This window comes from Lactuca serriola, chromosome 5, assembly GCF_051521515.1.
Source record: "Lactuca serriola cultivar US96UC23 chromosome 5, Lser_US96UC23_V15, whole genome shotgun sequence".
In the NCBI taxonomy this organism is placed as follows: Eukaryota; Viridiplantae; Streptophyta; class Magnoliopsida; order Asterales; family Asteraceae; genus Lactuca; species Lactuca serriola.
This window is the reverse complement of record NC_136412.1, coordinates 312,477,701-312,489,742: the sequence shown is the minus strand read 5'-3', so window position 1 is coordinate 312,489,742 and position 12,042 is coordinate 312,477,701. Positions and strand designations below refer to the sequence as shown.

Here is a 12,042-nt window from a genome sequence, read left to right as displayed (position 1 = left end):
ATAATCTACATGTAGGAAAAAGATTTAGGTAAAAAAAATTAAATTAAGTGAGTTATGCACATTTGAACAACAAAGTCAAATTACATTTAATTGCTGAAACATAAAAAAAAATTATGATTTGACACCCTTCTTTGCGGGGCTTGTAACTTATTCAATTTTTAACCAAATCAAATGTTTTTATAGTCTAAGCTTAACTATAAATCATAATCTACATGTAGGAAACAGATTCATGTCAAAAAAAAAATTAAATTGAGTGACTTATGCAACTTTCAAATTTTGAATGGGTTATCCGGTCCGGTTCCCGGTTTTGGGCTGGTTCCAACGACTAATTCTTACCGGGTTCCGGTTCCAAAAATTGATGAAATTATAGTACCAGTCCCGGCCCGACCGGTTCCATTGGGTTCCGGTTCCGGGACCGGTTCCGACCGGTTCCCCGGTCTATATGCTCATCTCTACTTATAAATAGCCCAATTCTACGCCACTAAAGGAGGTACACAAAACCCTTTGATACTCCGGCTTTGATCCTCAGTCATTATATTGCCTTATCATCAGTGTTTTTTTAGGTCCCCACCTGTTTCAGGTGACAGAATAAGTGATTTTGATTTTATTTATATCGTGGAGCACAAATAGTCAAAGGAGTATATCCTCTTTTGAATACCAAACAACCATTAATCCATCATAAAATACCAATCCCATCCCAACGGTATATGTGACAAAATAAATGACTTTGGTTACATGTCAAAACAAATAAATTTTAGGAATGATCAAATCACGTTAAACCAGATAGACCCGTTAACAACCAACTTTCCGTCTTGATTTAATTGCAAATTGACAAACCAACAACTTTTTTTCAGTCATGATTAATACACACAAGCAAACTACACCAAAAAAGAAAGCATTTGTAAGTCAAAGTTCAAACAAACATTCACCCTATTTCACAACGACATCAAAGTCCGAAGATCATCCAAATTTACATCCCTTTTCTCCTCCTTCCCCTTCTTCCTAAAAGCCTCCTTCGCTAGCTTCTGTTTCTTTTCCTGTAACAACAATATCCTCTCATCAATACTATCTTTAGCAATCATCTTCACAACCTTCACATCCTGCTTTTGTCCGATCCTATGGACACGATCCATCGCCTGTTCTTCCACCGCAGGATTCCACCACGGCTCCATCAAGTACACCCGCGAAGCCGCCGTGAGATTAATCCCCGTGCCCGAAGCCTTAAGACTCGCGAGCAAAACCGTGGGCCCGCATCCATCCGAATCTCCAAACTCTTTAATCACATCCGCTCTCTTCTTCCCACTCATTACACCATCCAACCGAACAGTTTTAAACCCTGCTGCTTTTAACGGTTCCTCGAGTAAAAGCAACAACTTACGAAACTGAGAAAATACAACCGATTTTATACACGGGTTTTCGTTTCTTGATGCCTCGAGGAGCTTTAAAAGGGCAGTTACTTTGGAGGAAGAGGAGGAGGAAGAGGAAGAGGAAGAGGGAAGTTTGTTGACCTCGGGTGGAGGTGAGAAAAGATCGGATTCGGATAAAGGGTGGCGACATAGTGGGCATAGAGATTTTGAATGTTTTAGTGTTCGGATTATGCAGTTTTGACAAAAGATATGCGCGCATGATGTGATGATTAGTTCGGATGGTGGAGAGAGGCAAATTGGACAGTCTATGTCTTCACTGTCTTGTAGTAGTATAACCAACTTCTTTAAAAGTTCTGGGTTGTTGGATGCATCTGTGTAATAATAGAAATATAGAATGAATCACTTGTAAGGATCAAAACATGTGTACATCATGAAAAAGAGCTTCACATAATGTTATGTTAGTACCTTCGAAATTGTAGGATGAAAGTGATGCCCTAACGTCTTCAGGGCACAATTCTGTATGTGTACATATCTGGCGAAGTCTTAGAATGATGCTTAGAACAGTTGAGTAATTGTGTGTCACACTTCCATTAGCAATATATTTCTCAACAAAACTTTTAGCTTCGGATTCCATCTCATCATAAAGCTTACGTTCATCTACAGAAAGCTCCACATTACATGTATGGATAGTTTTTGGAGGCAACCCAATCTCAGTCTTTTCTTTCGTCCTCCTCAAAGAAATAGTTGCCATTAACGCCTAAACACAAATAAAAACAATTCTCTAAATGAAATTATAGACACAGAAAGTATTATTATTATCTTGATTTATTGATTTGATTGGTCTTATACCTGGAGCCTTGAGAGTCCTTTTGCATTCCCCTGAGCAATTGGTCGTTGGACTAATCTATCCCAATAGCTTTTGATTGAAAACGGATCGAATTTTAGAAATGCCATGAGAGAGTATAAGTCCATTGAACCATTTTGAATGGGTGTTCCTGTAACAACCCATCGCCTTTTGGCATTCAACATAGTCACAGCAACACTTTGGTTTGCCTTATGATTTTTGATTACATGTGCCTCATCCAAGATCACACGCCACCATGCTATCTTCTTTATGGGTGTATTCATGTTATTTAGTTCGCTTCCGAGTGTACTATAAGTTGTCAAGACTATGTCATACTTTTGAAGCTCTAAGATATCTTGAGTTCGATCCCCATAGTACATATATGCTTTTAGCCTACCCCTTTTTGTGTGCTCGGTTAGTTGTGTTATCCAAGTTGAGAAAACAGAAGGTGGACAAACAATCAAAGTCATTTTTGAGCCAATTTCACCTATGTTTTCTTCCTTTTTCTGTTTCTTACTAGGCCTAAGGGTTTTGTTCACTTTCGCCTTTCTTGATCGTTTACCACTTGGGACAACCAAAACCTCGTCTTCCAATTCTTCATTTACATTTACATCATTACATTTATCCAAAGCAATTAAAGAAAGTAAAGTGAGAGTTTTACCCAATCCCATGTCATCAGCAAAGATCCCACCACGTAGAGGCTCGGGTCGAATATCGGACTGATAATTTGTCAGCACATTCACGAAACCCTCCTCCCTTTTTTCCCAAAAGGGTGGCAACTCATCGGAGTTCTCACGGTGGTGCAGCCAATATAAACCTTCCTTTTGATGCAGAAAAAGATCCGGTAAAATGAAATCTTCTGGAGGCTCCATAACTCCATTCACCACATTTTTACTAGAATTATCGTCGACCAACTTAAAAATCTCATCCAAATCACCCTTTTTCTTCTCTTTCACGACCATAGATTCAGACATACTAAACGAAGGATCATCTGGCGAGAATAAAAACAACCCTAATGCGGATTTGACGATCTCAAAAGCTTCAATCTTTGAAAAAACGTGAATATGACATGGGATTTTATACGCAGCTGCGTTTTTAGGGGTTTTGGGTACAATCCCTTCAACATGAATCAAATTAGAGTCGATTAAAGGGGCAAGTACACTAGCTACCTTCTTTTCGATATGACCAACTTGGATAGTTCGAGTATTGACGACTTTGATGGCGTTAGAGTCGAAGCGATTCAATGGTTCCCTAACAAGACCAACCATTTCTCGGCCACTTATCCGGCCGGAATAGTATTGTAAACCGACAATGTTGGCGACGATGAAACCCACCATGTAGGTTTCGGATTGGGTCGATGGCGTAGATGACGATAATTCCTCGGAATCTCGGTCTTCATCTCCGATTGATGCAAGCGGTAATCGATTAGAACCCATCCCCTGTTTTTGGAAAATGTAGATTTTGTGCGCAAGGGTTTTAGCCACAGTGCGACAACGACTTTTTGTTGTATCTATAGTTGAATTGAATGAAAGCTGAAACTATAGCGGTTTTACCATTTTACATATACGTGTAAATTCCACTATAGCGGTTTTACCCTTTTATAGTACACGTGTAAAGAGGGTAAGGTTAAAGAACAAAATGATAAGTTAGAAAAAAAAAAAAAAAAATAGAACATTATAAAAATAAGGGTAAATACGAATGGTCCATGTGGTTTGAGTTAATTTGCGTGTTTGGTCTCTAAAATGTTTTTTTAATTCGGACCATTCTTATGTTTTATTTTTGTTTCGGGTTTAGTCCCTGATCAAGATAAAATGACTATTTTACCCTTTATAATATTTTTTATTTCTTTTATAATTTGATTTTAATTATTATATAAATTAAATAAATAAATAAACTCACCCCCACAATCCTCCATTTACCTTTTCTTAAACTATTTTCATAGACCTCCTCCCTAAATGCCATCGTCGGCCTCAAGCACCACCACCACCACTACCATTCTTATCGTTGGAGTTAAGGTAGTTCTGGTATTGTTGATTCATGTTGACCACCGCCTATTCACATAAGAAATCACCAGTATTTCACATCCGTCGTCCGGTGACCAGCGACCAAATCAACCCTAGATCCCGTCACTGCCTTGGTTGTTTCAGACCAACCCTCACCTCCACATAAAACCCTCCTGATCGATTAGGGTTCAAATTAGCTGAAAAGCCTGAAGAATCAACTGTGTTTGTGCTCTTGTTAGACATAATCGAGTACAAGTCCACTCGATTAGGCTTCAAATCAGAAGAAACTGAAGCTTCTGCATCAGATCGTTTTTTCTTTTTTCTTTTTTTTTTTTTTTTTTTGCTGCATAAAATGGTAGATCTATAAGAAGAGATGACCAAGCTAGGAGTTTTTTACCTCTTGAATTTTACTAGCAAGGTGATAATCCCAGATCCAAACTTCTTCCAAGCTCTAAAGTCATTCCACCTTCTTCTTCTTCTTCTTCTTCTTCTTCTTCTTCTTCTTCAAGAATACCACCAAAACACACAAATGAGCTCAAGGTGCACTCTCCACGATTAGGGTAGAGGGACGATTTTTAGGTGGAGACTGATGAGGGTGAAGGTCTTGGGGCCATAAAGGGGATTATATAAGGTGCAAACCCTCAAAATTAGGGTTTTGGTCTGAACAAAATACGCACCGCATACCTGCTGATTACGCCCAGCGTATACGTACAAATCTATGTTCTTCATGCATGAGTACGCCATGTGTATACTCCGAGTACGCGCGGCGTACGGACCAGAATGGCATGACTTAAAAAGTTTTATGGTTAGAAATAAACCTTCTCAGAACGAGTTTGATAGAAACATAGTTTTTCATTTCATGCATTATAAAGACAAGTTCTAGTTTTCGTTTTATTTAAATAAAAGTCAATATTTGGTTTACTTAGTTGTCTTATCTTATTTCCCTGCAATCGCAATAATGAAAGCGTTGGTTATATTTCTAATAATAGCAATATTAATTATGGATTTGATTCTTATAATATCGCTTGTGGTGTTGTCATAATTGACCAAGTGATAAGAAATCACATGGTCAACTGGACAAATACTTGGTATTGTACAAGGCAAATTGTATAATATATGAGAATCTTTTTCATTGGAAAAATTATGACTTAATTCATTGTTCACATGCTTATGTGAGGAAAGTGAAGGACTAATGGATTTAGTACATATTGATATGGACTCTTTAGATCCACCGCAAGGGACGATAACCATATTCATCATGATTTATTGATGTTTCAGTAAACATGATTGTGTTTATAAGAATAAACAGAATTCTGATACTTTGAAAAGATTCAAAGAGTACCAGAACAAATAGAAGAATTAAATAAGCAGAAAGATAAAAAAAATTCTCCAATCTGAAAAGAAAAAAAGAGTTCATTGGTATCATGTTTTATGATCATCTTGGTAATTGTGTAATTGTATCACAATTAATCCTCCAAGAACATCTTAGTGCAATTATATGACTAAAAAGATGGATCGAACATTATTGGAAATGGTTCGATTATAGATGAGTCACGCTTCATTCCAAATCTAGTTTTAGAGGCATGAATATGTGGATTAGGTGTCTAAGCCCATAACTATAATTGGTATGTACTTGATCTGATAGTAGTATTGTCCTTTTGGGTTGCCTTCACTATAACAAGTTGACAAGATGATTTTGGAGAAAGAGGTTAATGAATGATTTATTAATATATTATAGAAATAATATATTAATTAGAAATCATATTATTTAATTAGTATTTAATCAAAAATTAATTTTGGGATTAAAGGAACCGATTCAAAGTACGGGGACTGATATTGCAAATCAATGATAGTTGTAGTATTGGGCTGCTGGACTCCCTTGTAGAGGGTTAGATGAAATCTATAGGAGGCCCTATAGAGATTTCATCTAAGGCCTCCCAAAGGGTGGTTTCATGGACTTCTTCGAGCCTAAGTCAAGAAATAGGGGTTTCCTTGGAAACCCTACCAGCCACAAGTATATAAAGACCCATTGTCATATGATTTTCGGCTATGCATTCTATGAGAACCCTAGCTAAAAATTTAAGAGCCTTCATCACCTCTCTCCTTCATCCTTTGCTAAGTGGTGTTTGTGGCTCCATAAGAAGTGCAACGCTTGTGGCACTAAGCTCTTAGAAGTCAAGATCAAGCAAGGAACACTTGTTATTACTATATAACAAGAAAGGTATTCTTTTAAACCTTTTTGATATATAGATTTCGATTTTATATATACTAGATCTAGGTTTATTGCTTTGGAAATCTTATTTGCATGTATAACTTGAGAAAAACCTAGATCCAAAGCAATTAAGGTTGCATGTACACATATGGATGTAGATATGCTCATAACCCATCAGTGGTATCAGATCCTAAGATGTTTTTCTATTATATTTGATGTAATAGTGATTTTCCTAAAGCTGGAACAAAACTGATTTTGCTTTCTGTTTGATGGACTCGACAAGTTGCATGAACTCAACGAGTCCAAGCCCTGACTCGACGAGTTGACTCATCAGACAGCTAATTTTTCGATTTTCAAATCTATTCTAGATTAGGATAATTACCATAATTCATTTTTAATGCCTTAAATTGAATTATCTGCTTGGTAATGTGATTGCCTTATCTAAATAGATTGATTTGGTCAAATTTTAAGATAATGTCTAATTATATGATTAATTAATTATTTAAAATTTGAACTAGTAGTTTTGAAAAGTTTTAGATTGCACCCTTAAAGTTTTAGAATTTAAAATTTAATTAAAAGTTTAATTTTGAAATATTAAATTCTAAAACCCTAGTATGATAAATGTTTAAAATACGGCCCTTATACTATTATAATATTACATGATTAATATATATATATATATATATATATATATATATATATATATAAGATGAGTCGGTCTTACCGTTAGTAAGCCTCATTCACGAAGCTGGTCTATAAGGGGTGTTTAAGGAAGCGACCTATAAAATGACCGACATTGGGTATCCATTCTTACCCACTGTATTCTTGACTAGTGGATGGTCATTAGCCGAATGGGTAGGATAGGACATTAATTCCCTCATTAGTTTGTATAATGTACAATATAAAGTAACTAAATGTTTTTTTCAAAATTCCCAATCTTAGTTACTTTAGGAAAATGTGAATTTGATGCTAATCCATGAAATTGCACATTGCACTTTGTCAAGTCGTTAATGGAGCGTGTATGGTTAACTGGCACACTAACTTGGACTAACAAAGGATGGCAATGGGTGGCTCGTAAATTATCATTGATCAATGGAGTGTGTATGGTTAACCGGCACATTGATTAGGTGGTAAATGGCATCGATAGTACCAAACTAATTTTTATGGTTATTCACACCTTGTTTGTGATCCTCGGTATCCTAGTCACAAACTTGAAGGGCATAATCGAGATTAAACATGCCATTGAATAGTTCAATGAATCTCAAAATATCTATGAATTTCATTTCATTTAAAACCTAAGTCATTTTAAAATTTCATTTTCATGGTGAAATTAGTAAATCGTCATTTACCTACCTTCAAATAATTTACAATTGGATTACAACATCCCTCTTCCGAATTGTGAATTATTGTGTTGGGTCCTAGCCTTAATATTTCATTTTGGATGTTGTATTAAGGATTCCTTATCTAAACAAAAACTTTGTATTTCTTCTTTTTCAGATGTCTGGACCAAACAATGTTTCTGGCTTAACCTCCAACAACAACTCAAACAAATCCTTCCTTCTCCTGAACATTTGTGCGAGGATTACGTTTGATGTTTCCAACTTCAATGATTGGATCCGGAACATTCGTATAGCCTTGCGTTACGAGGACAAAGAATATGTCCTTGATAAACCGTTGAACGAGATCGATGAATCAAAAGCGACTCCTGAAAGAAATAGCTGAGTATGGGGTTCACTACAAGGATGCCACTAAGGTATCCTGTATTATGGTAGCTACTATGACTCCTGAGCTGCAGCGGTTCTACGAGGACTACTAGCCCTACGAGATCTGTAATGACTTGATGGAAGAGTACCATCAAAGAGCACGTCAAGAGAGGTACGAGACATTCACCTCGTTCATTAGCACCAAAAATGAGGGATGGAGAGTCCATCACGAGCCACTTGCAAAGAATGCAAATATATGTGGATCGTCTCTTGAAGTTGAATGTGAACTTTAGTGAGGAGCTGACTATTGACATAGTCCTTCACTCTCTACCTCTTTGTTATGATCAGTTCAAGATGACTTATCATATGAGCAATGAGGAAGACACATTGAGCAAGCTTCAAGGCCTGGTAAGAACTGCTGAAAGTGGATTAAAAGGGAAAGGTGTCCAATCCACTCCTATTCCTACTACTGCTGCTTCTGTACTGGCAATTGGACAAGGAAAAGGGAAAAGAGGAAAGCTCCCTCAAAGATTTGGAAGGGAAAGTATCATGATGGATCTTCTTCTAGTGGATCCAAAGGAAAAACCAGTTCTGTCCCCCCTCCTCCGATCCAAAAGATGCAACATGTTTCTATTTCCAAGATAATGGGCATTGGAAGAGAAGTTGCCTGAAATACGTGCAGGACATCAAGGATGGAAAGATAAATCCCTCCTTCGCATGTATTTATACTATTCTATCTAATAAATCATCACATGTTAGTTCTTGGGTCCTTGATACAGGATGTGGTTTTCACATTTGTTCTGAATTGCAGGGGCTAAAAAGAAGTAGGGATGTGGAGCAAAGGAAGATGAACCTGATAATGGGGAATAGGAAATCGTCGCCTGTCACCAGGATCGGGGTTTATTCTTTATTGCTTAATAAACTCAATATTATCATCAATACATTTTCAAACTTTCGAAACAGTAAATTCAATATCTCCAACTAACTTCCATACCCACCTGTCGTGCAATGTGGATATATTAACTGCTTGAAGTACTTCCTCCAACTGTTGTACATTCGCAAATAGAGTACAATCTTTAAGTACATGCGATGTGGATATATTAACTGTTTGAAGTACTTCCTCCAATTGTTGTACATGAGCGAATAGAGTACTGATGTAATCGGCCTACTCTAAGCCAATATAAATGTAGCTCCATTCCAACGTTGACTAATCATACAATCTTTATCCGTCTCCATAATAAACAATCTAGAAAACCGAACCATCAAAGTATTCTCTCCAATCCACTGATCCTTCCAAAACAAAGTGGAAGCACCATCACCAATCACCTTTTGAATAGTATTATTTAGAATAATACAAGAATCATGTAATTGGTTAATTATACAAATTATCTTTACCCACACCCTTTTTTTTTTAAACCGCACTTTCATCACTCTATCCAAACCCCCCATCACGACCATGAAACATCTTTATCACCTTTTTAAAACCGAACTTTCATCACTCCATCCAAACCCCCTATCACGACCATGAAACATCTTTATCACCTTGCATCAAAGATCATTTGTACTATTCAAAAAACGCCACTTTCATTTATACAATAAGCATCTAAAGATCCAATGTCAGGTCCTCCTTTTTTTTTATTCGCCAAAATAGATTCCCATCTGATCCAATATAATTTTCGATCACCTTTTTCTTCTCCCCAGAAAAAAGAAGCTCTCAACTTCTCTAAGAACTTGTTTACAACTCCTGACATACGAAACATTGACATATAATAAATGCCAAGAGAACCTAGAACTTACTTCAATAACATTGACCGACCCCAATCGACATGAGTTTTAATTACCATGATGCAAGCTTCTTTTGGAACTTGTCAAAAATATTATTCCATCCCAGTGATCTTCACATAACCCTTCCTATTGGAAGGCCAAGATAAAAAAATGGGAGTTTGGCAGCCTTACAACCTGTTAAAACCGCAAACTTTTCTACCAACGGGAATGAAATATTAATACCAAATAAATTTGATTTTTGCATGTTTACCTTGAGACCAGAAACCAAATAGAAGCACCCGAGGATAGCAATCAAGTTGAGAATATTTTCCCGGTTCCATTCGCCAAAAAAATAGCATCGCCAACATAAAATAAATGGTACAAATGTAACTCTCCATCACCAATCACCATTCCACGATACAACCCTGAACCGCATCTTCTATTGCAACATTAAAACTATCCATTGCTAGAATGAATAGAAATGGAGACACAGATCACCTAGTCTTAAACCCCTTTTTAGAGAAAACTCTTTCGTGGTACTACCATTCAGTAAAACATAAGACCGAACATTTTGAAAACATGCTCGTATGAGATTACACCAGTTTTCGGAGAAACCCATAAAAGTCATTGTCTTGTAAAGAAAATCCCAAGAAAGTGAGTCATATGCTTTCTCAAGATCAACTTTAAACATCATTAACTTCTTCTTCCACTTACATGAATCTACAACCTCATTTACAATCAACGACTCCTCTAATATCTGTCTACCTTTAATAAAGACAGTTTGTTCCGAGCTCACCACCGTACCGATTACCAGAATGACCTCTAGCAGAACTCGAAGCAAAATCAAAATGGTTATTTCCCCATATTTCACGTACTTTAAAAATATCCACACTAGTTGCAAACGACTCTTGAATTCCCAAAAAATTAATCTTAAGTTTATTACAAAGATTATTAATTTTTATCTTTTTCCTTACCGTTCCAATTCCACAGATGTTAAATGAAATGACATTCATTGATCCACATCATTTGCACCCAAACTATCTAAGGCCCCGTTTGATATGCATCTTTCCAGGTCCAAACAGATCTTTCTGGCTGAATGGACCGGAAAGACTGTTTGATTTGCACAAAAGAAAGGGTCTTTCCCGGTAAGATATGTCTTTCCCAGAAAGCCCCAAAATCGTATCTTTCTGGCTGAATGGGCTGGAAAGACAATTATACACCAAACCCCGCCTCTTTCTTTCTTTATTGGATTATTAATTTTTTTAAATAACTTTTTTTAAATTTATTTTTTATTGAATTATTAAATTTTTTATCATTCAGCACAGTCAATCAGATGTACAATCAAATAGCATTGTTTCTTTCCCAGTCAGAAAACTTTCACAAACAGCACTTTACAAGACAGAAACTATCAAACGGAACCTAAGAGTTTCTTCATCTCACTTTTTGTCCTGGACATATCATGACCCAAAACCTTAGCTACACAAATGTTAAATGAAATGACATTCATTGATCCACATCCTTCACACCCAAACCGTCTAAGAGTTTCTTCATCTCACTTTTTGTTCCGAACATATCATCACCCAAAACCTTAGCTATAGATAGATATCACTTAACTCCATCAAAACATTAGCTATAGATAGACATCTTATTATTATTATTATTATTATTATTATTTCCTTTTCCTTATGTTTTCTTAATTTTTGAATATTTTGATTTATTAATTTTTTTTTTCTATTTTTCATAATCTAAAGCATCATAAAAGGAAGCTACATTAATTGTAACAAGTTGTATGATGAACATATAATTACAAGTTAACAAACAAAAATTTTCATTAAACGATGAATGTCGTAAAAAATATAAAAATAAAAAAAAAATTGTTAAGTTTAATATGTTTTACATATATCTCATTCTTTTTCATTGTTAAATTTAAGTAATATATTACAAAAAGCATAAATACATAAAAAAAAATGATAATTCTGATGGAGATTTTGTAAACTTTTAAAATCATGATAATAAATATATTAATTAAGAAGAATCTTAAAAAATCTCTATTTATTTGAAAATATTTGTCATAGTATATTTCTATTAAATAAAAGATCCGCAAAATAAAAAATGTTAGCATAGTAGATTGCAGACTTCGATTCTCGTT

The 12,042-nt window shown here is 35.8% G+C and overlaps 1 protein-coding gene across 1 annotated transcript; it reads right to left on the bottom strand.

Annotated features, from left to right (window-relative positions):
* Positions 1 to 792: 792 nt before the first annotated feature.
* On the bottom strand, positions 793 to 3,718 carry LOC145054968 (DNA/RNA helicase protein). The gene is made up of 3 exons (XM_079003239.1): positions 2,217 to 3,718; positions 1,833 to 2,124; positions 793 to 1,738 (listed from the first exon to the last, which is right to left on the bottom strand). Exons 1-3 carry the CDS (start codon positions 3,645 to 3,647, stop codon positions 936 to 938), a joined length of 2,526 nt encoding a protein of 841 aa, XP_078859365.1. The 5' UTR covers positions 3,648 to 3,718; the 3' UTR covers positions 793 to 935.
* Positions 3,719 to 12,042: the final 8,324 nt, after the last annotated feature.

Coding starts and splice junctions, on each gene's coding strand:
- LOC145054968 (XM_079003239.1), bottom strand. CDS start 3,647: ATGGGTTCTAATCGATTACCGCTTGCATCAATCGGAGATGAAGACCGA. Junction 2,125..2,216: donor AAGGACTCTCAAGGCTCCAG/GTATAAGACCAA, acceptor ATTTGTGTTTAG/GCGTTAATGGCAACTATTTC. Junction 1,739..1,832: donor TTCATCCTACAATTTCGAAG/GTACTAACATAA, acceptor ATTATTACACAG/ATGCATCCAACAACCCAGAA.